This window comes from Syngnathus scovelli, chromosome 17 (assembly GCF_024217435.2).
Source record: "Syngnathus scovelli strain Florida chromosome 17, RoL_Ssco_1.2, whole genome shotgun sequence".
Classification (NCBI taxonomy): Eukaryota; Metazoa; Chordata; class Actinopteri; order Syngnathiformes; family Syngnathidae; genus Syngnathus; species Syngnathus scovelli.
In genome coordinates this window covers 9,473,755-9,499,223 of record NC_090863.1, presented here as the reverse complement: position 1 = coordinate 9,499,223, position 25,469 = coordinate 9,473,755, and the positions used below count along the sequence as shown (strand labels likewise).

The 25,469-nt window shown below is 46.2% G+C and overlaps 7 protein-coding genes across 10 annotated transcripts in view; 1 reads left to right on the top strand and 6 right to left on the bottom strand.

Annotated features, from left to right (window-relative positions):
• LOC125985207 (purine nucleoside phosphorylase) overlaps positions 1–25,469 on the top strand; it is a 34,343-nt gene that overhangs the window by 3,032 nt on the left and 5,842 nt on the right. The window lies entirely within an intron of this gene.
• Positions 582–3,956, bottom strand: LOC125985165 (kelch-like protein 10). The gene is made up of 5 exons (XM_049747778.2): positions 3,689–3,956; positions 3,114–3,597; positions 1,903–2,514; positions 1,312–1,461; positions 582–1,064 (listed from the first exon to the last, which is right to left on the bottom strand). The coding sequence occupies exons 1-5, from the start codon at positions 3,823–3,825 to the stop codon at positions 705–707; spliced, it is 1,743 nt and encodes a 580-aa protein (XP_049603735.1). The 5' UTR covers positions 3,826–3,956; the 3' UTR covers positions 582–704.
• Positions 4,798–8,024, bottom strand: LOC125985158 (kelch-like protein 10). Its single transcript, XM_049747767.2, has 5 exons — positions 7,848–8,024; positions 7,011–7,494; positions 5,792–6,403; positions 5,577–5,726; positions 4,798–5,361 (listed from the first exon to the last, which is right to left on the bottom strand). Exons 1-5 carry the CDS (start codon positions 7,997–7,999, stop codon positions 5,002–5,004), a joined length of 1,758 nt encoding a protein of 585 aa, XP_049603724.2. The 5' UTR covers positions 8,000–8,024; the 3' UTR covers positions 4,798–5,001.
• Positions 8,938–11,740, bottom strand: LOC125985275 (kelch-like protein 10). The gene is made up of 5 exons (XM_049747957.2): positions 11,501–11,740; positions 10,881–11,364; positions 10,123–10,734; positions 9,896–10,045; positions 8,938–9,798 (listed from the first exon to the last, which is right to left on the bottom strand). Exons 1-5 carry the CDS (start codon positions 11,650–11,652, stop codon positions 9,442–9,444), a joined length of 1,755 nt encoding a protein of 584 aa, XP_049603914.1. The 5' UTR covers positions 11,653–11,740; the 3' UTR covers positions 8,938–9,441.
• Positions 12,448–15,422, bottom strand: LOC125985163 (kelch-like protein 10). The gene is made up of 5 exons (XM_049747774.2): positions 15,128–15,422; positions 14,274–14,757; positions 13,384–13,995; positions 13,165–13,314; positions 12,448–12,910 (listed from the first exon to the last, which is right to left on the bottom strand). Exons 1-5 carry the CDS (start codon positions 15,283–15,285, stop codon positions 12,548–12,550), a joined length of 1,767 nt encoding a protein of 588 aa, XP_049603731.1. The 5' UTR covers positions 15,286–15,422; the 3' UTR covers positions 12,448–12,547.
• On the bottom strand, positions 16,053–19,434 carry LOC125985227 (SLAM family member 9). Of its 4 annotated transcripts, XM_049747893.2 has the most exons (7): positions 19,288–19,434; positions 18,261–18,364; positions 18,062–18,194; positions 17,461–17,730; positions 17,209–17,301; positions 16,888–16,958; positions 16,053–16,812 (listed from the first exon to the last, which is right to left on the bottom strand). In XM_049747893.2, the coding sequence occupies exons 1-7, from the start codon at positions 19,340–19,342 to the stop codon at positions 16,609–16,611; spliced, it is 930 nt and encodes a 309-aa protein (XP_049603850.1). In that variant the 5' UTR covers positions 19,343–19,434; the 3' UTR covers positions 16,053–16,608. The 4 variants fall into 4 exon arrangements, with proteins under 4 accessions (XP_049603850.1, XP_049603847.1, XP_049603849.1 ...); XM_049747890.2 differs by having other exon boundaries at positions 18,062–18,364; XM_049747892.2 differs by having other exon boundaries at positions 16,888–16,940; positions 17,215–17,301; positions 18,062–18,364.
• On the bottom strand, positions 18,907–25,220 carry LOC125985198 (ATP-sensitive inward rectifier potassium channel 10). The gene is made up of 6 exons (XM_049747836.2): positions 24,938–25,220; positions 22,167–22,515; positions 21,876–22,087; positions 21,643–21,774; positions 21,388–21,565; positions 18,907–21,312 (listed from the first exon to the last, which is right to left on the bottom strand). The coding sequence occupies exons 2-6, from the start codon at positions 22,513–22,515 to the stop codon at positions 20,939–20,941; spliced, it is 1,245 nt and encodes a 414-aa protein (XP_049603793.1). The 5' UTR covers positions 24,938–25,220; the 3' UTR covers positions 18,907–20,938.

Here is a 25,469-nt window from a genome sequence, read left to right as displayed (position 1 = left end):
AACATGATCCTCAGATAATTTGCGCTAGAAATCAAACTCAATTCCAGTTCTTAATCCACTGCACCAGGTCTAAAACTTTGGAACGGTAACAACCTGATGCTTTGAATTGTCGCGGCGGGTAGGCAGGCGGGGGTGAGTCCTCTTGATTGGACCTATCTGGTTCGCTCACATCTCTCACACCTTTTTATTGTTTGGTTACTTAATTACAATAAATCAGTTTGCCTGTTGTCTGCATACCCTTGTCAGTCTTTGGTTCAAATTTGTCAGTTTTGTAATATTGCGGTTATATAAAGTATTTCGGTAAAATAATTGAAACGTGTAGATTTGAGTGGATGTCCCGTCACTTAAAATTCTCGAAAATGTTTGTGCAATGTAAGAATAGCATGTGTGAGAGAAGTGGAAGTTTCATAATATATGCTGGTCAGAATTAAACAAGTGTAAAACATTTAGACATCAACCCCCGGCCCTCCCCGATGCTCGAAGTTCTTGACTGACATTTGTACGCCAAAGACTAATCTTTTGCTAATTCCCGTAACTGTCCAGTCATAAGCCAGTTGTTCCAAAATGCTATCATAATTTATTTCACCAAACTATTAGAGTTTTAATATTGTCAAAAGCAAACACTCAATGGAAAACTATCAGCGTGTGGATATTTCACATTTTCCAGTAATCTGTTAGCACAAAGTCACTCCGGTATTTTTTTTTTAGACATCTTCCATATCAACTGTATCGTCCTCCAAGAACAGCAAAGGCAGGTCATTACGAAGCATGGTATACTGGGCAATGTTGGGCAAGCCGGACATCACGCAGCAGCTCAGAGCGCTTCGAGAGATGCCCATGTCATTGGCTGCAGACCACATGCCGAGTTTCAGATCGTAGTACTCCACCAGGTTGGTGGTGGAGACACCGTTGTAGCCACCTGCCACAAAGAGACAATCCTCCACCACTTCGATGCCAAAATTGCTGCGGGGGCACTGCATGGGGGGCAGCGTGATCCAGATGTCCACCTCGGGGTCGTAGGCCTCGGCACTAGCTAGGCGGTCGTCACCGTCATAGCCTCCGACCTTCGGGAAAAAAGCAAGATCAAACCCCAAGTTCTGAATAAATCAAATTCCTCTATTTAATATGATAAGCGGTTCAGATGATGGATGGATGGATGGATGGATGGATGGATGGATGGATGGATGGATGGGTGGGTGGGTGGATGGATGGATGGATGGATGGATGGATGGACGGACGGACGGACGGACGGATGGATGGACGGATAGCATCCCATGTGGGTATCAGTGTGGGTATCAGCCTTCTACTTACAGCATACACAAGGCTGCGGTGCCCGATGACTCCTATGCCACTGCGGCGACAGCTCATGGGGGCCGTGGCCATCCACTGGTTGGTCTCTGGGCTGTAATATTCCGCCGTTTGCAAGGACTCGTTTCCGTTAAAACCACCGCAAATGTAAACCTGTAACCAAATCATTAGTGAGTTGACTCAAATAGAAGTTTCCCAACTTCTCTGCCCTGATCTGTACACTCAAATTGTGAGCAACTGAGAATCACTCTGTTAATAACCATAAAATGGCTACCTTGAACCAAAATTGCAGACATCTTGACTTTTCAAGGTCAACTCGTGATAGATGTTAGGATTACATTTAATGCTGAATTTTTTTAACAATTCCTAGAGGCACAACGTGTAGTCATCAAATCTCTATACGATGATTCAACCACAAGCCATGACCACCACGAGAAGTCCAGTCTGTTGCTGAAGGACTACTTAAAATGGCCGTTTAGAAGCAAAACAGAGAAATTCCCATCTTTTCTGGTTAGGGTTGGGTTACCCACCTACCCTGAAGCAGATCCCTGGGAACCCCAGTTTGAGAGCCACAAACAAAACACCTCTGCCTACCTTGTCATTGAGGGCGGTGCAGCTGGCATCACTCCTCTGTTCTTGCATACTGGCAATAAGAGTCCACTGATTGGTCTCAGGTGTGTAGTACTCGGCCGTCTTTAGTCTTACACGTCCATCATGGCCTCCTATTGCGTAAATGCATCCATTTAGCACGGTGACACTCACATAGCAACGGCGGAAGTGCATGGGTGCCACTTCCTGCCAAGTACGAGTGTTCAGGTCAAAGCGGCTGACTGTATTGTAGTGTTCTGTGCCGTCAAAGCCGCCCAAACAGTAAATGGCATTGTTGAGGAAGGCGGCACCGCAGTACGCCCGCGGTTGGTCCATATCGTCCAAAAGGCTGACCCAACTGTTGGCGTGGATGTCGTACGCCTCGATGCACTGCGTTGGGTTGACTCCGCTCCAGCCACCTATTGCCAGAAGGATGGCGGAAGGCAGGCGAGGACGGGCCACGAGGTTGCAGAACCCGGACACGGAATTGGCTTTCATGTGACGGATCACTCGAGTGGCGAAATCGACCATGTCTAGACACTTGCTGCTGTTCTGTACCAGTTGGTTGGTTAGTACGTTGACAGAGATGAACTCCTCACTGGTCAGGGCCAGACGGACCTGCACAATAGACAGACAAGAAGACAATGTACGTGAAGTGAGTACTCAGTTCTAAACCAGTTGATCAAACCGTTCTAGCCATGGCTACAGTTTGGAATGAATATTTGACGGCATGATCAGGGTTTTAAGTTTGTTTTTAGCCGGTGTTAGGGCTAGTGACAATCCTAGTGGGTGTGAGTGGTTGCTCGTCTCTCTATAGGTGCCCTGCGACTGGCAGCCGACCAGTCCAGGGTGTAGCCTTTCGCCCGATGTCCAGCACCCCGCGCGACCCTGAACAGGATAAGCGGTGTTGAAAATGGATAGATGGATCTTTAACATGTTCCCTTTCTTCCTTCAACTAGATCGGGATTAGTAGTCTGATTGGTTTCAAGTTAGTGTTTCAAACCTTGCTCTGAAGTTGCAAGTTAGGGTTTAATATTAGGATAATAAAACAAAGGTCGGGGTTTGCAAGCAGCATTTCAATTTGGGGTTAGAAGCCATTGATACTCAAACCCTGAACCCGAGGCAAAGTGTTCTTCCGCTAGGTAACAATTGTCGAATTCTTGTTAATAGAGCAAAAAGGTGTCTCTGATACCCTTTAATGAGTTAGTTCCACTCACCCGAGCCAGCAGCACGGCCAGGTTCCTGCCTCGCTCGCGGGGCGCATGCGCGATCCAGTGCAGGATGGCCTGGAACACAGTGTTCTCCTTCTTCACAATGAGGTCATCGCGGTCCAGGATGTCGCACAGGTCCTGCACGGAGAGCCGGTGTAGCTCGTGCGAGACGGCCACGTCCTCAAAGTGGTAGAGGATGTACTGGTAGGCCTCAAGCTGCAGCTGTGGAACGTAATAGTTCCTGGTGAACTGCCAGATGCCCACGCAGTTTTCAGGCCTGAGCTGCTCTGTTAGAAATGCGCAGCAGATTTGAACAATGGCAATCATATTGAACTCATCGGCCGCGATCAACAACTCCTTCACATTGTCCTCTGTTACCGACACGGTGCCGGTGTATGCAAAATCGACAATGAGCTGCATTAAGCGGGCCGTCAGACCACGTATGACATACACCCTCTGGTCTGGGTTGGACCAGCGGAGAAAGAGGGCTCTGAACAACCAGGAGACACACACACAAATAAGATCAACTTGAAATGAAAAGGTCCATCATCTTTGTCCGTCGACGTTTCCCGCCAACTCACCCAAAGTAGGGACTGCAGTTGCACAGGATGATTTTATGGATGTGGAACTCGGTGTTGTCCACAGCGATGATGGCATCGCTGAGGCCTTTGGTGAGATGCTGCAGTTGGCCACACGCCAACGGACCATCGGAACTCATCTTGAAGCTGTCGCAGTGTCTTCATAGTGCGGCTGGGCGTCGGCCCCGGGGTCCGAGCGGCGGGGGTTCATGGAAGAGACATTGTAGGGGGAGGGGGCAGTGGAGAGATGGGGCGGTGGTGGCGATGGGAGATAGCATCATGCTGGGATTCTGTGTCAAAAGACGCCGATGAGTATGGCAGCGACCTCGCCCGCATCATCAAAGTCGCAATGCTTTAATAGGAAGAAACGCATCACATCACACTTTGGACCACATTCCCACTAAAGATTCGTTGGCCCTCAGTGGGTGTTTGAGATGCCCACTCCACTCCGTTTTCTTCAGTCATATGACTCAGGTGTGGGTGTTTTCTGAATGGTTGAAAGTTTGGGATCTAGTTTCATTGGAGAGTTACTGCGTGAAGTTGCTTCATTCAACGTGGTGTTGCTTCATACCACTGGAGGCTTTGCAGCTGCTGTATGTAGTGAAAACCTGGAGTGCTGGGATGCTTGTTTAGCAGTTTTCAGTTCTTTTGTTTTTATTCACTGTATAAAAATCCACTTCTAGATTTGGATTTCCAGTTGGACATTTTTCAGCAACCTGCGTACTTGTCTGGCATTCATCAGTGCTCAGCAGATGGGGTGTTCGTCAGTACCGGACAGATACTATTCTGTGCTTAGTCCATCATTATGCTGCTTTAAAAACCTATCCCTATGTGAAACTTTACTTTCAGCGATGGGCCATTACATCAGAGGGACTAAATCCATTTCTGTTTGTTCTTAGGCTGTAATTTTTTTTAACTTTCTCATTTGTTCTTTTCCACCCAACTAGTTTGAAACCCTAATTTGAAACCCCAACCCTAGATTGAAACTCTACGTTAACCCTTGAAACCCTCATTTGAAACCTCAAACCCATTTTAAAACCCTGATTTGAAACCCTAACCTTAGTTTGAATGAACTGAAGTCATTTCATAACAAAAATCTTTATTCACCTGAGGATGGAAGACTTCAACAACCTGACTTACGCAAAAATAAAATAAAACACAATCTCATTCAAAGCAACCAGTTTCCATTGTTTCTTTTTCACCACTTCCGTTCTGAGCCCTTGAGGCATTTTTCCACATTACTTCAGAGTCATATACCATTTTATTTCAGGGTTTTTCTAGCGTCAATTTTCAATATATTTCAAGATTGTCTTTGTCTAGACGTCATCTTCCGTGTCCATCTCATCCTCCATATACAGCAGCGGTAGATCATTCCGGAGCATGGCGTAGTGTGCCATGTTATAGAATCCCGACATCACGCAGCAAGTCAAAGCGCTTCTTGAGATCAGCATGTCACAGGCCGGAGACCACAGACCAGTGCTGAGGTCGTAGTACTCGACCAGCTTGGTGGTGGAGACCCCGTTGAATCCCCCGGCCACAAAGAGGCGGTCTTCAATGACTTCAATGCCAAAGTTGCTCCGGGGGCAGTCCATGGGGGCCAGGATGATCCAGTTGTTTGTTTGCGGGTTGTAAGCCTCTGCACTGGTCAAACGAGTTTGACCGTCATATCCGCCAACCTTAGGGAATAAGAAGCATCAATATGAGACAAGCGTATTCACAAGGTCAGCAGCTCTAACACTGAAGGCAGCAGCATTATGGTTTCAAGTTAGGATTTCACATCCCCTAGTCCTTACACACTGAGGACATTGTCCTGAGGCCAGAATCTCTTTAGGCATGTGCTAAAAAAGTTCTTACATTGTGATTGTCAATCATTGTTTTACGCATCACTTACTGCATAAACGTGGTCTGCGAACCCGATGACTCCGATGCCACTGCGACGGCTGCTCATCGGCGTCATCATGGTCCACTCGTTAGTGTCAGGACTGTAGTATTCTGCCGTTTGCAGGGGCTCGTTTCCATTAAAACCACCGCAAACGTAAATCTGGAATAAAGAGACGCTCTAGTGATTTGAAGTGGGCCTGCCTGACTGACTTTACTGCCACCTACCTTGTCATTGAGGGTGGTGCAGCTGGCGTCGCTCCTCAGTTCATGCATGCTTGCGATCAGAGTCCATTGGTTGGTCTCAGGCGTGTAGTACTCCGCCGTCTTAAGTCTCACCCGTCCGTCGTACCCCCCCAGTGCGTAGATGCACCCGTTTAGCACCGTGACGCTCACGTAGCACCGACGGGAGTGCATGGGCGCCACTTCCTGCCAGGTGCGTGCATTCAGGTCAAAGCGGCTGACAGTATTATAGTGTTCAGCGCCGTCAAAGCCGCCAAGGCAGTAGACTGAGTCGTTGAGAAAGGCGGCACCGCAGTATGCCCGCGGTTGCTCCATGTCCTCGATAAAACTGATCCAGCAGTTGGCATGCACGTCGTATGCCTCGATGCACTGCGTAGGGTTGGCGCCGCTCCAACCGCCGATCGCCAGAAGTATAGAAGAAGGCAGGCGAGGACGGGCCACCAGGTTGCAGCATGCGGATACGGAGTTTGCCACCATGTGGTGGATCACTCGGGTGGCAAAGGCGACCATGTCCAAGCACTTGTTGTTGCTCTGCACCAACTGATTCGACAACACGTTGATGGTGATGAACTCCTCACTGGTCAAAGCCAGACGGACCTACAGAGGACAGACTGATATTTCAATGAAGATATTAAGAGACCCATTTGGTTTCAGACCTCATTTGACACTGCTTGCCACTGCCATGGTTGTACTCACTAGGTAACTGTCTCAAGTTACTTGAGTCCAGGCATGTATTACAGAGAACACATTCTGTCTGTCAAGCACCCAACTCTTAATCCTAGTGTCAATTTTACTTGGTAGCCAGCAAGACATACTGGGTGTACTCAATGATGTCAGACTAATGTGATACAATCCTATCAGACCTTTTAATTGGGTCTTGGTTGCTGAAGACATCTCAATGTTAACCCAAAGAACTGAAGATGCCTTTTGGATTAAGCGCAGTGCTCAATTTTTTTTTTTATGCCCCCCCCCCATGGAAGAAGAAAAAATATTTCATGCACCCCCGGCTTTCCTCAGACTAGCAATAGTACCATTTATCTATAAAATTGCAATAAGTACACCTCTGTATACTAATTAAGTATGAGACGTCTTCAACGATCAGGAAGAGTTCCGTTCCCTTGATTCAATTCTTAAGGACTTTGCCCCAAGACTTGTATGACTGGGAATTTACATTTTTTTTATTTCTCGGGGGAAGCTGACTTACTTTGCCCAGGAGGATGGCCAGGTTCTTGCCTCGCTCCCTCGGCGCATGCGCAATCCAGTGCAGGATGGCCTCGTAAACCGTGTTCTCCTTCTTCACAATCAGGTCGTCCCTGTCCAGAATGTCGCACAACTCCTGCATGGTGAATTGCGGCAATTCCTCAGAGGCTGCGACGTCCTCAAAGTGGTAAAGAATGTACTGGTAGGCGCTAATCTGCAGCTCTGGCGTGTGGCAGTTTTTGGTGAACTGCCAGATGCCGATGCAGTTCTCAGGACAAAGTTGCTCTGCCAGGAACATGCAGCAGGATTGGACGATGGCCGTCATGTTGAATTTATCGGCAGCAATCAACAAGTCTTTGACGTTGTCCTCGGTCACCAACACAAAGTTGCTGTATGCAAACTCAATGAAGAGCTCCATTATGTGAGGTTTAACACCTTGTATGACGTAGACCCTCTGGTCTGGGGTGGACCATCGTAAAAAGAGGGCCCTAAGCACCACAATACAGACACAGGTCGTCAGCCAACATTTAGTAGCCAAGTGAACACTTCTATATTTTTCTTGTATACAAACAGTTGGTGGGAAGGAACAAAGAATTTAGGTCTCTCTGCTTTACTTAATCATTTTTCTCACGACTTTCTCCCAACTTTTCAAAACAGATGTCTGTACTTTGTTCTCCTTACATTGCCAAAATGGGCTCCATATTTGTTCCAACCTCCATGCATCTCAATCGCTCGAGATTGAAACCCTTCTTTGACCCTAGATTGAAACCCTATACTACTCTCCTAACCAGAGTGCTTTTGCTACTTCTGAATGCAAGTCATGAAAAGTCAAACTACTCACCCAAAATATGGGCTGCAGTTGCATAGGATGATCTTGTGGATTTGAAACTCAACATTGTGAACCTTGAGGACCGCGTCGCTAAGTCCTCCGGTCAGCCGCAGTTCGTTATACACAGAGCCAGATTTGAATGGAATTTTACCATCATAACTCATCTTGAATTTGTTGCCATTTCTTAACACTTCTGGCATCTGCAGAGTCTCAGCAGAAGTCACAAAAAGCAATGGGAGGGCTGCGTAGTGAGCAGACAGGCAAGGGGTGCTCTGGCATTACATCATGGTGGCATTCTGTGTCAAAAGCCACGGTCGCCATTAGCGGCGACATCATTCACATCATCAGAGCATCGTGACTTTAATGTCAAGAAATACATCACCTTTCCACCAGGAAAGCCACATTTTAATCAGAAAATCCAATCCTCATTCCATTTTTGTTTCACATTTTTCCCATTTAATGACCACTGCTAGTCCAACCAAGTTTGAATGTTCCACTGGCACAATGCACCTCCAAGATAGCATGGGAAAATTCACTTGTGGAACAGCTTCCAATATTTGATGATCAGTCCAGAGTCCAGTCCCCGTTGCGTCAGATGTCGGCGATGTTTGAACCTGGGACGGTCTCCCAAAGGTTTAAGTTTGACACATGGTGTCTTTGTCCCCTGAAATTATCTTGGCCACCGTAAGAGCCGCAAGGCCATCTTCATAGTTTGGTGTCCAGACAATTTATTCAGATGCAACTCCTATCGTCATCAAAGACTCATTGGGGCTTTCCGTGTAGCTCCACCACCAAATAATGGAAGTCACGGATGCTTTATACGTTGGTTTGCTTTTATAATGGCCGTACAGTTCCACAAACACGATTAGGAGCGTATTGCTGGAGTGAAGAAACGTTAACAGAGGGGTTTTCAGGATGAGTAGACTCCTCCTTTGTTATATCTGCGTTATTTTGAGTAAGAAACATGCATCTCTCGGAATAACACTCGTATGTACCGATTCAGCCAATCAGCGTCGCTATAGTTTTGTTAGCTGATTGACAGTTGTGTTCTGTCAGTAGAGACAGCGCATCGAGCCTTGCTGAGCTGCAAGCTGCTGGAAAATGTATTCAACATGCAACTACTGCACAGAATTTTCTTACAAAAGACGGGTGTCCTATGATTTGGAGCTTAACCTGGTTATTAGGGATATATGGAGTTAATGCTCAAGTGTTTTACACTCCTCAGTGCTGTTTCCAAAACTGCTACTAATAATAATGCATTGGTTTTAGAAAGCATCACACTAGACATACAAAAATTCAAAGAAACTATTTACAACTACAACACTCACAAAGGAAAATTACATTCCTAACGGGGGGTTGAGCTGAATATAAAGCATCAATCGCAGCAGCTAATACTGCAAAGGCAAAAGGCAATTGTTTGCTTCATGTCATCTTAGAACAGCTTGTCCCCTTGTTTCAGTTCTGAATGTGGAAGTCATTTTGATGTTTATAAAGCTGGCTCATGACGTAAAAAGAACTCAAGTTTAGAGATTGTTTTTGTCTTATATTTTCTCTTTTGCACTTTTCAGTTTCTTTCACTTTTCAGCATAATGGTCCTTGGTCTGGTTTAGTCCTCGTTAATCAGCATTTCTTCATCCAAGTTTAGCAAAGGTAGATCATTGCGGAGCATAGCATATTGGACTATGTTGCAAAGTCCAGACATCACACAGCAAGTCAAACCGCTTCGAGAGACGCCCATGTCACTGGCTGGAGACCACAGACCAGTGGTGAGGTCGTAGAACTCCACCAGTTTGGTCGGGGAGACGCCATTGTAACCTCCGGCGACGATTAGGCGATCCTCAACAACTTCAATGCCAAAGTTGCTTCTGGGGGATTCCATGGGGGGCAGCACGATCCAGTTGTTGGTCAGGGGGTTGTAGGCCTCGGCACTGGCGAGGCGGATGTCACCATCATAACCTCCGACCTTCAAAGCACAATCGAGTGGAAAGGTTTTCTTAAAACCGGACTCAAGTGTTTTGCAAAGTTCAATTACAGGGTTTACTGGATCATGCTATGCTTACTGCGTAAACATGGTCAGCAAAGCCAATGACTCCGGTGCCGCTGCGACGGCTCATCATGGGGGGCATCACTGTCCACTCGTCGGTCTCTGGGCTGTAATATTCTGCTGTTTGCAAGAACTCATTTCCATTAAAACCGCCACAAATGTACACCTGGAACCACATGAAGGTGACTGGCCAATTAACTCAAGGTCAGCAAAATACAAATGCACCTTCCTGAGCTCAACTACCTTGTCATTGAGGGTGGTGCAGCTAGCGTCGCTTCTCAGTTCGTGCATGCTGGCAATAAGAGTCCACTGATTGGTCTCGGGCTCGTAGTACTCGGCCGACTTTAGTCTCACCCGTCCGTCGTGGCCTCCGATTGCATAGATACACCCATTAAGCACTGTGACGCTCACATAGCAGCGGCGAAAGTGCATGGGCGCCACTTCCCGCCAGGTGCGCGTGTTCAGGTCAAAGCGGCTGACTGTGTTGTAGTGTTCCGCCCCATCAAAGCCTCCCAGACAGTAGATGGCGTCATTGAGAAAGACTGCACCACAGTATGAACGGGGTTGATCCATGTCATCTACCAGATAGCCCCAGCAGTTGGTGTGCACATCGTACGCCTCAATGCGGTGCGCGGCGTTTCGGCCGTTGCGACCGCCGATGGCCATCAGGATGGTGGAAGGTAGGCGAGGACGGGCGACCGTGTTGCAGAATCCAGACACAGAGGTGGCTCTCATGTGATGTATAGTTTTGATAGCAAAATCCACCATTGCCAGGCATTCGTTGCTGCTCTGCACCAGCTGATTGGTCAGCACGTTGACGGTGATGAACTCCTGACTTGTCAGAGCCAGACGCACCTACAAGTCAGAAGAAGACGCTAGTGTATGTTGTTCATTTGCCATTTCGGAACGATGGTCACCAGACTATTGTGCGTTTTTTGTCAATGTTCTGCATATTGCAAGCACACCTCGCGCCCCCAAAATGTCAAAAGGGTTTGTCTTACTTTTGATAGGAGCAGAGCCACATTTTCTTCTCGTTCTAGAGGGGCATGTGCAATCCAGTGGAGTATGGCCTCGTAGACTGTGTTCTCCTTTTTCACAATCAGGTCATCCCGGTCCAAGATGTCACACAAGTCCTGCATGGGGAGTTGCCACAACTCATCCGACATTGCGACTTCCTCAAAGTGGTATAGGATGTACTGGTGGGCATTGTCCTCGAGCTCCGGGGCGCAGTAGTTCTTTGTGAACTGCCAGATGCCGATGCAGTTCTCTGGGCAGAGCTGCTCTGTTAGAAATGTGCAGCAAGATCGAACGATGCCAATGACGTTGAACTTATCGGCCGCTATCAACAAGTCCTGTACGTTGTCCTCTGTCACAGATACGGAGCCGGTGTATGCAAAGTCAATGAATACTTGCATTAAGGGAGCTGTCAGACCATGTATGGTGTAGACCCTCTGGTCTGAAGAGGACCACCGTAAAAAGAGGGCTCTGAAAAGGAGAGACGTTTGATATTTTATTTGTCGAGCCAAGCAAACCATAATGCTGGTGACTTCAGCCCGACCCGATCAACTTGTTCGACTCATCTGCATCTGACAAATGGTCCCGCTACATTTGAGCAACTCACCTAAAGTAGGGGCTGCAGTTGCACAGAATGATCTTATGGATGTGAAACTCGACTTCATCCACCGTAATGACGGCATCGCTCAATTCTCTCGTAAGGCGTAGTTGGTTGTACACGGAGCCAGACTTGTATGACAACTGTACATCGTAACTCATTTTGAATTTGTTGCCATGTCTTGAACGCTTTGGACTTCTGCCGAAGCCTCAACGGAAGTCACATAGTCGAACGTTGCAGTTGGGGAGTACATCGTGCTGCTATTCTGTGTCAAAAGCATGGCTGGTCATCTGCGGTGACATCATCCACATCATCAAGGCCTCCGTGCTTTATATTTAAAGCAAACATCACTGGGTTCAACCCCCATTAATATTATATTGGTGCCGTAACAAACAAATCCCGTATTCAGTTGCCACCTTAACTGTAGACATAAGAAAGGAAAGGGTCTATAGACCTGGAGTCAAAATATTAACTGATGTGGATACTGTTTCTAAACCTGAAATCCCCTAAATATTAAACTAACAATACCTTTCCCCAAAAATCGAGCGAGACCATCCACGCTAAAAAATAGAGCCGCTTGTGAACCATCTACCATTTTACCCTACTTTTGAGCACAAAAATGCTACTAATCAGTCAAGTCAGTAAAAGTTACATTGAGTTAAGATTTATTTTAAATACAATTTCAAACAAAGATGGTTTGCAGAGAAAGCTTCATCAGTCCATGCAATGACGATTGCTTAGAACTGCACCCAACAGTTAAGATATTTCCTTGTCTCACTTTATTTGTCCCTCCACCCCACGAAGCACGAATGGTTGTCACCAAGTTTTGGCTTAAATTCCTTAGTTAAGAGGTGAGAAAAAAATAGACTGGAAATATTTTACAGACCCCTAGATGAGATAGATCTCAATTCTTCTTGTATGAGAAAAATAATAATAAAAAAAAAAAAAAACGCATCTTTTGTAGTAATGGCTTCTTTTCTCTTTTATTGAATTTTTTCCTCTTGGTTGTGAAAACCTTTTCAGTTGACTTCTCAGGGCAGTCGACATGTGTTCTGTTTAAACATCATCGTCCATTTGTGTCATATCGTCTTCCAGGAAGAGCAACGGTAGATCGTTTCGAATGATAGCACATTGGGTCATGTTGCAGAGTCCAGTCATCACGCAACAAGTGAGACCGCTACGGGAAATACGCATGTCGCTTGCTGGAGACCAGAGACCAGTTGTCAGGTCGTAGTATTCCACGTGGCTGGTGGTGGAGACGCCGTTGTAACCCCCGGCGACAATGAGACAGTCCTCCACTACTTCGATGCCAAAGTTGCTTCGGGGGCATTGCATGGGGGGCAACACGATCCAGTTGTTAGTTCGAGGGTTGTAGGCCTCTGCGCTGGTCAGACGGACTTCGCCATCGTAGCCTCCAACCTTTAGGCACGGAAGCTAAATTAATCTTACCACCATTGTAAGAAGACAATCTCAAATTTCAACTCTGGTGTTTTTAAATTTGTTGCACATATTCCCGTAGAGCCCTTTTACTGGTCAAAATGTAAGAATTTATGAAGTATTATGAATTGTGGACACTTTCGTCACACATTTTTAACAATAATATGTTTGGTCACACATTTTGGGAGACAAATTTTTGACCACACATTTTGGAGCAAATTTCAGACCGTACTCACTGCATAAACATGGTCAGCAAAGCCAATGACTCCAACACCACTGCGACGGCTGCTCATTGGAGCCATCGCTGTCCACTCGTTGGTCTCTGGACTGTAATATTCTGCCGTTTGCAAGGGTTCGTTTCCGTTAAAGCCGCCGCAAATGTAAATCTGGAATCACAGGTTGTGACGGCTCAGGCCTGAACGACAGACATCCATCCACATTCAAGTTCCACCCACCTTGTCATTAAGTGTGGTGCAACTGGCATCACTCCTCTGTTCGTGCATATTGGTAATAAGGGTCCACTGGTTGGTTTCGGGCCTGTAGTACTCGGCTGTCTTAAGTCTTACATGTCCGTCATAACCCCCTAACGCAAAGATGCACCCGTTTAGCACAGTGACGCTCACGTAGCATCGACGCGAGTGCATGGGTGCCACTTCTTGCCAGGTGCGAGTTTTCAGGTCAAAGCGGCTGACGGTGTTGTAGTGTTCCGTGCCGTCAAAGCCGCCAAGGCAGTAGATGGCGTCATTGAGAAAGATGGCGCCGCAGTACGCTCGGGGTTGGTCCATATTGTCAAAGAGGTAGTCCCAACAGTTGGCGTGGACGTCATACACCTCGATGCACTCGGTGGAGCTCGGGCCGCTCCAGCCCCCGATGGCTAGCAGAATAGCAGAAGGCAGGCGAGGACGGGCCACCAAGTTGCAGTAAGCGGACACGGAGCTACTCGCCATGTGACTAATCACACGTGAGGCGAAGTGGACCATCTCCAGGCATTCACGGCTGTTCTGCACCAGTTGGTTAGTCAGCACGTTGATGGTGATGTACTCCTGACTGGTCAGTGCGAGACGGACCTACACAGTGGCAAGAAGATTTTTGGGGATTGTCACAAGTCTTATTCAGATGACATCGTCAGGGTTCCTCAGCATATATGAAGAATTTCTCCGTTGTTTGGTCAGTATACTGAGGAGACTGAGTGTTGAGTATGACGTTGTCGACGGGCAGCCTGACCGTCTACGATATACGGGGGTCAGTTAGTTTTGTTAGTTGTAAGTTTTAGCTAGTCTGGCGTCACACGTTACTCAAAGCCCAACGATTGTTGTTTGTTTTGGGTGCGGTAAGTGCCACTTACCTTGGCCAGGAGCATCGGCATGTTTCTGCTCCGCTCCCAAGGCTCTTGAGCGATCCAGTGTAAGATGGCCTCGTAAACGATGTTCTCCTTTTTCACGATCAGGTCATCTCTGTCGAGCATATCACTCAAATCCTGCATTGAGAGTTGCCGCAACTCGTCCGTGGTAGCCACCTCCTCAAAGTGGTATAAAATATATTGGTAGGCATTGGTCTGCAGCTGCGGGGTGTGACAGTTCCTGGTGAACTGCCAGATGCCGATACAGTTCTCTGGACACAGCTGCTCCGTTAGAAACTGGCAGCAGATTTCCACCACACCTATGACGTTGAACTTGTCGGCGGCTATTAACAAGTCCTTGACATTGTCCTCTGTCACCGACACGCAGCCCGTGTATGCAAAATCAATAAAGAGATTCATTAAGTGAGCTGTAAGACCTTGTATGGCATAGACCTTCTGGTCTGGGGTGGACCAACGTAGAAAGAGGGCCCTGAACATCGGGAACACAGAGAAAAGATTTCAACGTTTCATGAAATGGACAATTGGACCATGACCAGGGTTCTCAAATTTGAGGCCTTGAGAAACATTTTTCCTGGTGCTCCCTTATAATCCCAACACCTGTGACGACCACGTCTACCCCTGAATGCCAAAGGAATGAAAGTTGACCAATTGTGGCAAATTTTCATTTGGAACAACTAATTGTTTTACTATCTTGGTCCCCGGACCCTAGTTTGAGAACCACTGGGTCTGAACTTTGAAGCATCACATCACAGTGACAAGAGTTGGGTTTTTTTCCCCAGCTGTGAAACTCTTCAAATGCGGCCGGATCTTTGACTTGGGATCTTTGACTTTGCACTCACCCAAAGTACGGGCTGCAATTGCACATGATGATCTTGTGGACGTGAAACTCCACATGGTCGACTACTATCAGTGCATCGCTGAGTCCTCGGGTCTGACGTAGCTCTTCGTATACACATTCTACGCACTTGCTTGCAAGTCTACCATCCACGCAATTCATCTTGAATTTTGACCATTTCGTTACACTTTGGAGTCCTGCCGAGTCGCGGCACAAATGACAGCAAAGGGGCTGGGTGGGGGTCGGCGGGGTTGCTCATGTCATGACATCACAATGACATCCTGTGTCAAAAGCTACCTAACGCATCATCAAAGCGCTCACACGTTAGAATTAAGGAAAACATCACTGGTCCGCAGTTGTTTTGTCCCCAAAACCACAAACACCAAATTTGTAACAAATTTAAGCAAAAGAAGTGCGGGAAAGTTCAAGCCTGGCAACAATCTTCTTGCTTGTTAAAGGCATTTCAACTTTGATCAAAAGGCCTTTTCGCTTCCAAATTTGAGATGTGGATGCCTTCCCTTTTTCATGTTTCCAGTTGGGGGTGGTCATATGACTGACAACTGGTCGGTTGATCGGTCGGCCTCTCACCTGCTGCCTGGTGGCAAAAAGGCTTAGAGGCCACTTTTATCATCCAGTGAGACTAGAAATGTCAGTACGACGTCATTCAAGAAGTGTTGGCCTCAAGCAACTCTGCGTGATTAGATAGGTTCCAATATTCCCCCCACCCCCCCCCCCCCCAACCTGTGTTCTGATTTTGTGGGCAGTCAAACACCAAGTGTGATCGAAGGGGAGGTTTTCTCTCGACCTCACTACTGAGGCTCCGGTCCTTCGCTGTGCAATTTTTGCAATTCAAAAGCAGCAATGATTTCTCTTTGACATCCTCCTCAGTCAAACTCAACTTTATTTAGATAGCAATTCCACGCCAGCTGTTTACACTCCTCGCTCTTTTTATTTGGAATGCCCTACCCACAGTGTGAGACGATTAGCCCCTGAGGGGGGGGAAAAGAGATTGTGGGCTTCGTCTCGTAAGAAAAGAAACAAAAAGTAATGCACAAAGTGTTGCGTGCAGATATTGCTATATCAGCAAAACAGTTTAAGCAATATTCCGAGAGATAAAAAGAGAAAGTGACGTTCTTTAAGGAAGATCACAAGGTTCACGACTCATCGTTTAACGTGTTGTTTTCACGATCTGTTCTGGTGGACGCTGAGATGTCAGTAATATCTTGTTTGACACAACCGTCACCCCGCCCCTGACCCAGCCGTAATTCTTCTGTTCTGTTGCACAAGATAAGAATAAGCAAGGCAAAGCAGCAAGCATACTGAGCAGTAACATTATTAATAAGTACTCATTAGAGAACGCATGATAACATATATATAAATTTTTTCTAACACCCTCAGTCTGCAAAATGCTTTTTCCATTCTAAGGGTGTTTTCACACCTGAAAATCTGCAGATACGTAAATGTGTAAACCTAACGTGGGTGTGGTTACAATGCCACCAAGGGATTATTCTGCCCAGGGACCAGCACTGAATCTGCTTTCTGCATCTCCTGAGGTTTTGCAGGTTTCTGAACTGTAGCATACGTGGTCGTGCTCGGTCCCGTGTGATGTTCCACCAATGAGTAGACAGGGTTCAGACTCATATCGTTATGGATATTATGAGCATCCACATTTTGTGATGGGGTGAGGTCCTGCAAACAAATCAAAAGTTTGACTATACTTTGGTTTCTATGCCTTTGAACAGATCGTAGGATTCAAGGACTTACCCCAGGAAACTCTTGTTGCCGGGTGGCCCGTCTTTTTCTCCGTTTGGTATTTACACAAGAAGTCACAGACTCTGAGAATTTGGTCAACATAAACCACAGATTATAGCTGTTTTTTACGCCATCTCTGCAGTTGGTTAGTGAGTCAATCATTTGGACTATGCTAAGGGAAGGAGGACAAAGGTTCCCATTGCCTTGCGACACAAGAACAATGATATGTTACCTTGTAAGGGGCACCCTGGGTTGGACCAGGTTTAGGGGAAGTGATAGTAGTCATCAAGTGCTTAAAACTATGAACAGCATCAGGACATGAGTCAAACTTACTTCTTAAAGCAAGTCCAATAAGAACAGCAACAACAAGGACAGCAAAGCCGACTGATATTCCGATCCAGGCGGCCATTGAGCTTTTGTCGGATTCTGTGGGGGAGGTAGAACAAAACCAAACCAAAATATTTCTACTTTTCAAGCCCTTTATACGCTGCAGGATCTCTGCGTGAAAGTGGCTACAAATACGAATCCTGACTTTGCTGGGATCTGTATAACAGACCCAACTGACTAGATTCCGGTGACACTCACCGCCGTGTTGATGACAGACTTGTTGAAGCGCCTTTGCCTGCTGGCTCTTGCTAACGTTGTTGCTTTGCTCGCACATAACGGAGGAATTGGAGACGAAGGCCTTGAAATTTGCATCGTTCACCTCGCCTTGGGCCCGCGTGCAGTTATCATGGTGGCATCCAAAAGTGGCGTTGAGTTTAGCTTTGTCGGTCCTACAGGTCACCGTGAAGTTACACGAGTCCGAGTCAGCTCTCACTGACACCACCTCCAGCTCGATGGGAGATACAGCGGCTGAAAATTTCGACTCGTTAGCGCACAGGCGGAAAGTTAACCTGCGGTTATTTTGTTTTGTAGGGGGCAGAAATAATGTTACTCAGTCAATGTGACCTGGAAAATGCTTGACCCGATCTAATAATTGGCTATAATGGATCAAATTGACCTGCTAGGTTCTTTTGTTAGGACCCGTTCACTTTAGGGGTCAATCTGATGTTGACCACAGCCCCACGATATCAAAGTTTTCAGGAGTACCAATGATGTTTCTGGGACAATTCGGTATCTTATGTTGTTTGTTATGTTCCGGGACTTAAAAAGACGTCAACAACCATTTCAATCGACGATGTACCTTGAACATGAACTTGGTATTTGGCCAACGTCTTCTGAGAACTTCCACTGAGCAGCGCAGTGTAAAGTCCAGCGTCCAGATCGTGTACATTTCTTAATATCAAGGTGAGGTTTTTAGAAAACTCCACTCTTTCCTTGTAGGGGGCAAAATATGTTGTTTTATTTTCAATTACCCTTAAAATGTTAAAAGTTTCATTGACCTGCCAAAAGAATACGTTGTTTTCCAGTGTAAAATTTAATGCATTGTTCACGTCCAACTTTAGATCAGTTCCCAGCTTTACAAACTTGATTTTTACTCCAGACCCTGAAAAAAAAACAAGACCAGAATAAATCATATCACAATATGCCAATTAAAAATATTGACTTATTCTTATGTAATTTTTGTCTCACGGAAAAAAAATCCACTTTACAGTTCCAAAATGCAGCAATTTATATTTATTTTATTGGAATTGAATAGCATGTTAAGAGTCTTTTTTTTGTGACTCGACAGAAGAGGAAGTCGATCATCAGATATAAGGGCTATGGTAAGAGAAACGGCCAAGTTTTGCAAGTTCCTTTTCACGGTTGCTTTCTTGTTTCGTTTTGTATTTGTTCATGCGGTACAGCAAATCGCGACTGCTTGTAGACTTAAAATCCAACTTGTTTCCATTTAACTGGTGATGCCTCATATTTGAATACTTTTTTAACTTCCTGTCCAATTTCCAAAGAAAAGCTAACATTAATTTCATTGGGAATAAAAGCATATGTACTGTAATACTTGTGTAAATGTACTATTACTGCATCCTCATTGTTAGAGATTTGCTCACTCCAACTTATTTTGTAAGAACCATACGGGAGACAAGTAAGTCCTTTTAGACACCTGCAGGTGGAGAGTCCATTCGTTGCTGTGCGTGCAGCAATGTTCGAATAGAGGTCTGAAATCTCCCAACTGCAAGGACATATTTATTAAGAGAAACGGAGTGGGGGGAAGAGCAGGCTGAATAGGAAGCCCTTGTGCTCTAGTCAAAACATATCAAGGGATGTTTCACGACCTTGTGGAGGATGGGACAAGATAGGTTATTTATTACCGGTTGCATTCCAACATAATCATACGATAAGGATCATCTGAAAAACCCTAACACATCACCTCCGACACAACTCCTAAAACATTGCAGTCAACGCTTTGTTTTTTTTCTGTGGACTATACATTTTCGTGAAAGCGGAGCAAACCAAAAGTGACGGGCTTACCTTGAGTTTTGTTTGTTAGGAGCAGAAAGACAAAGAAAAATAGGAGCCATTTCATGTTGGCGCGACGAAAGAGGAAGTTGAGCGCTACCTCTTTTTTCGACCACGTGAGCAACTGTTTGATTAAACAAATTTAAAATGGGCTGCCTTATATAGTCCATATATATATATATATATATATATATATATATAACTGAACATCACACTTCCTCAATGAATGCAATGCGAGCACCTTAGCGCTCACCAGACATCAGACGACAAGAACTAAAGCAGGAGTTAGTATTTTTCAAGGTCCCATTTTGGTGGACAGCGGACAAAAATATCTCAATGGGAATTCTCACGACCACCCTAAACTGGCTTGCTGAAAAAAAGATGGCTAACTTTCAAAAATCTTTCCGGGCATGTTTGTTGTTGTTTTTTTGTTACTGTTGTATTTTCACATTTCTAAGTGAAAATAGCTTAGAATTTTCCAAAAGAAAAGAAAAGAAAAGAAAAAAAAGGCATCACAAGGCAATCTCATTTGCACCTATAGTCAAATCGTGTGGCACACAGCTGGCACATTTTCTTTTTTTTGTTTTTTGTTTTACATATCATCTGAACATTGGCAATGGAAAACTCAAACACAAAGTGAGTGTACAGCAAAGAGAGAGAACAGATGGCAGAGGGGAAGTTGTGTGTGAGCGGGGAGTTTACCAGTCACTCAACTGTGGGTTTGGCTTTCCGCTTCTCAGCACTGTGTCAATATTTGAATATTTTCTATGACGGGTTAGTACTCGTTAGCCTGTCTTGTGTTCACTTTCTCAAGGTTCTATTTTATTTTATTTTTTTTTAAGATACAATAAACACACCTACACGAATATGCGAAAAGACCAAAAAGAACAATACATTCACTCGGGTTCTGTGCCCCCTTTTTTTGCATTTGCTGCTTGCATAGATTGGAAATGTTAAACCACCCACCTCTGGGTTGGGGGACGCCCCCAGTAATACAACGGAATAAAAAAAAAAAACCTCTTTTTCTCTCTGTATTACTTTGACTTTGTTTGAAAAATAATTTTAAGGCTATGCTTTTTTAGCAAAATAAAATAAAAATATCTCAAAAAATATAACTGTAACTCCCAAATGTAAAAATTTCAAAGTAATTGTCAAAAAATGATTCTATTATGATTTTTTTTATCAAATTCTTACTTTTTGTCTAAAAACCTTTTGTCTATAATTTTACTCTCATGACTACCATCGCCTCAAAATACAACCTGTACAAAAACATTTTTAAAATATAAGTTTGACTATATTTAAACTAATCAAAATCACTGATTTGCCCCTCCATCTCCCCCCAAAAAATTAATTACAGGAGATTTTTTTTGTCTCCCCTTTTTGCAATATCACAAGATTTTCTCCTCATAGTATTTTATTTTTACTTTTCCCCTTTGTGACCCTGAAATGTGCAAATGTAGTGTTTGGGGAAAAAAAAGAAAAAAAATTAATGAAACACATCTACAGGGTCAAGGTAGATATCTTCCTGTTGCTCCGCCTCTCCCTCTGCCACCTCTCAGCTCAGCAGTTTACTTTTCAGTGCAATTTGATTTTCCTGAGTTTGTTCTCAGGTTTTGCAAGGTGAACTGCGCTACAGTCCAGAAAGAAATCCCATAGTAGGTTTTCACACGTTGCTGATACGAACGCTGATGCGGCCTCGCTCCTCTCTGTAGCTTTGCTCCAGGCGGATCTTCTCCGGGTCAGACCCGCCAGCGAGTTTGCTGCCGCCGTTGCTCTGGTGGTCGCGCGGCTGGCCGGTTGCCGGCTTGAACACGGGCGCCGCCTTGCTCTTAGCCACCTTGTCGAAAAAGGCGAAGTCGGCCACGTATTTGCCCGACGGCGACAGGGAGACCACGGGCGGGAACTCGTAGCCCCACAAGATCTCATCGGGCAAGTAGGAGGTGCGAACCTGGCAGGTGGCCGACGTGGGCTCGATGGTCGCGCTAAGGATGACCAGCAGCTCAAAGTCGGCTAATTCCGGGTCAGTCCAGCCGCCGCCTGAATGCAAATGGAAAAGACTTGCATCGTTACAGTGATGGACGTCCTCCTTCGAGCAGACAAAAAAAAACGCACCCTTGGCTGCCCAGGTCCTGAGGGGGCTGTCGTCGTCAATGACGTGGTAGAAGGTGAGCGGCAGGATGAGGAAGGGGCTGTCGCTGGACGTGTCCACCTGGAAGGCCACGTTGCGCTGGTCCAACCGAACCGTCTCGCCCTCCTTGGTCAGAGACGACTGGAGCAGCTTACCCGTCACCTGTCGCCCAAACATTCACGTGATTTGACGGACTGGGAGGGTCTTGATGTGATGTGATGTGATGTGATGCGACTCGCCTGACATCCCAGCAGGAGGCTCTTGCGCATGTTGGCCACCCTGATCATGAGGCACGGGCGTCCCTCCTGGCTCGACACCACTGCGTGCTGGCTGAACTTGACCGTCTCGCCTCGCTTCTTGGGACGCGCCACCTGACAGCCCGCAACACACCGCCGCGTCAACTCGACATTCCCGCCGTGCTGGACGCAGTGCAGCTCCACCCATTTGTTCAGGCCCAAGCTGAAGCCTTCACCTTTGCCAGGAAGGTTCCAGTGATGAAGATCTCCATGAGCGTGGTGATGAGCAGCTGGATGATGAGCAGGACTATGGCGAGGGGACACTCTTCAGTAATGCAGCGGAAGCCGTAGCCTATGGTGGTCTGCGACTCCAGCGAGAAGAGGAAGGCGCCCGTCAGCGTCTGCATCTGCATCACGCATGGGGTGTGGTTGGACGGTGGCTCGAACTCTGCAACCCAAATCGGATCGGGGTCACACTCTTCTTCTTTCATGTTTTTATTCTCAATGACATTTGGTCTCCTCCTTACCGAGCAAGTCCCCGTGCACCAGCGCCAGCAGATACCAAAGCACCCCGAAGAGGAACCAGGTGCCGGCAAATGTGGCGGTGAAGAGGAAGAACTTGTAGCGCCACTGCATGTCCACAAAGGTGGTCCACAGGTCTCGCATGTAGAGAGAGCCACGCCCACTGACGTGCTGGATGCGGATGTTGCTGCGGCCATCTTTGGAGAGGACCCGCCGCCGCTTGCGCAGCGCACCGCTGGCGTTGGATAGCCCGCCGGCGCCCAGCAGGGGTTTCAAGACGTCCGTCTGCGTCTGGGAGTGACACACCTTGTGCGGGGAGGAGCTACGGGAGGACGGGGGATCGGTGGACGTCATCTGGCCAAGAAAAGAAAGTCTCAACGAGACTTGTGGGAAATTTTCAAATAAAAGCATTTTTGAAGCCTTACTTATACATCATTATTTTTAAAACGAGAGTCTGGTCATTTTTAAAGCCTTACTATAGTGTACACAGTCATTTTGTGAATACATGCCAAATTTCATATCGCAAATGTGAAACTGGTGCACATTTTTTGTTGTTGTCGTTTTTAATCTGAGGGCTGTGATGTGCAGTCACTGATTTGTCGCCACTTCAGGAAACGTGACATCACAAAGTTGCCGCTCTGCGCTTTTATGGCATTATGCGAACATTGCCAAGCATAGCTTCCCCACGCAGAGACGAACAAATGCTCGGCTGTACTGGCAGCCATTAGACACGCTCGCTTTGGTCCAGCCGGCCATCGCAGCGGGGAGGGTACGACGGACAAAAAGAGGAGACGGCAGGGAAGGAAGCCAAAGTGAATGAGCACGGGCGAAAACACCGAAGGTTCCATCCCAGCCCAAAGAAGAAAAAAAAATGGAAACTGGAGCTGATCGGAAAAGGGCCAAAAATGTTGCTTTTCACCATCCGGAAATTCTCAACCGCTCCACCACTTATCTCTTACACTGCTCAACACATTTTGACCACCAGCTACGCAACTTTCTAGAATCAAGATTGTTTTTTGTTTTTTTGCTCTGCCTTCATTTTTTTCCTAACACACCAAAACATTTTCATCATCATAAAATAATATGAACATAACATGTAATATATTAAAAGTTACTTGAATCGGTGTTACATTGAGCAAATAGCAACAGCGTCTGTCTGTATGGCGCAAGCATTTATAGGTCAAAGTTCAAACTTGAGAGAAAAAATAAAACAAGTTCAAAATGTTTGATTAGTTTGCTAGTTGTGCAAAAGGACAAACATCCTGTGCATTTGTGAACGTGTTCTGAATGGGCAGACGCTTTAGTTGCCACGGACATAATGTCAACATCTTGACTGTGTGAGTGGACAAATGTGTTTACGTTAGCCTCGCTAGCTTATGGTTAGCCCAATTTGTTGTTTCAATGTGTGAACGGACAGACCTTACATTAGTGGTGCGAGTGGACAGGGGGCCGAGGCCTCCTGGAGGCCGCCCGCCAACAGATGACATAACCAATCGTCTTTCATTACTTTACTTCTTTTGGGAGGGGGGCCTGAAAAGCTTTGCACTCACAATGAGACCATTCAAAATTCGCCGCACGCGCATGCACGCACACACGCGTCCAATCATATTGGGAGCGCCCTCTCGGCCAGGATGTATTCCATCTCCATGGCAACGCCACCACTCGCCCGCTCGGTGATGCCACTTGTCCGACGCCCAAATGCAAACTTTTTTCCTTCTCGGTCGCCCGGAGGACAAAAGCGGTGTTTCCTTCCTCCCTTCCTCTCTCCCTTGGCATCCTCCTTTGCTCACTCTCTCTCTTGCTCTCTTTTCTCCTCTTTTCCTCTCTCCCTCCTCTCCTGCTTGTGCCTTCTCTCCTCCATCCACACAGGAATGCTTTGTTTGGCTCACACATGAAAGACACAAAAGACGCCATTGACAAAAAGCATCACTGTGTGTGTGTGTGTGTATGTGTGTGTGGGCAGGCTATTGCATGCAAAATTATGTGTGTGCGTGTGTGTGTAAGGGAAACTGTAGACAAACTTGTGATTTTATGGTTTTGTGCATGAGAGTGAAAGCAAACTTTTGATTGTGTGCAAAGAAAAGGCTATCCTCGTTAGTATTCCGCGGGGAGGAGTGATGGACCTCCATCAGCCAGCTGCGCCACACAAACACACTGCAAAGCACTTTTTAATCAGATGTGCGAGAGTGCTCAAGATGTGATTTTTGTGTGAGAGGGAAATGAAGCATTTCAGCAGAAGTGTGTGAGAGCATATATGAGAGTGCTTCACGTCAGTGTGTTTCAGTCACATGTAGGATTGTATTTTAGTTGCGTGTGTCTATGCATGTGTGCATGCGTGTTTCGGTGGGATGTGTGAAAGTGCCTTCGTAGAGTGTGTGAGAGCCTTTAGATATGCGCAGTTCAGAAGTGTACAGTGTGAGAGTTATGATTATATACAGTTATTATTTTTTAATTTTTTTTAAAGGATCAAATATTATACAGAAATATATTTAAATGTTTAAGTATTTATTTGTACACCTACATGTATTTATTATCATTTATTATGAGTAACAGAAAAGCCATCCATTTACGGAATTCAGTCAATTTGAGGAAATGCTCTATGATTCAACTTTTGATTTAATATAAAATGGGATATGAAAAGCAATATACAATTTTTAAAAAATTCAATTTTCCAACATTTTTATTCTGAAAACACCCTCTGCCATTAAAAAAAAAAAAAATCATTACAGGTAGTGCAAAAAAGCAGCGCAAAAGCATCTTTTGCAGGTGTGCTTACCTTTCAGAGGCGGGCCTGTGTTGGAAGGTTGGCGTGCCGGAGGACTTTGCACGGTGTCAGCCGCTGTTGCACATGCTGCTGGTCCAGTTGAGGACCGCGCGGACGGTCCTTCTGTCCCCTCAAAGTCTCTCGGACGTGACCCCCTCGAGTCCCTATAAGAGGCCGCTCTCTCTCCCTCCCGTGTTGCCCCCCACCCGGCATTCCTGTCGCGTCGCGCTCACATCCGAGCCGTCACCTCTGGAGCGGGACGCCGGGTTCTTACTGTGGCCGCCAAGAAGCGGGAGCTGGGTCGTGCACGTGGAGTGGCAATCGCACGTGCGCGCTGCCCCCGTCGCCCCAGAACCCCCCCAACACACACACACACACACTCCCCCCTCCAACTCCTGTAAAAAGAAGACACAAATGCTCTTTTTTTGTTGTTTTTTTCCTCGTCATTCATGAACGGGTTGGCCGGAACAGAGCGTCCCATTTGGGTTGAAAGGGGAGCGATCGTGAGGCGAATGTGTCTTCAGGATAAGCTGACCTGGCATGA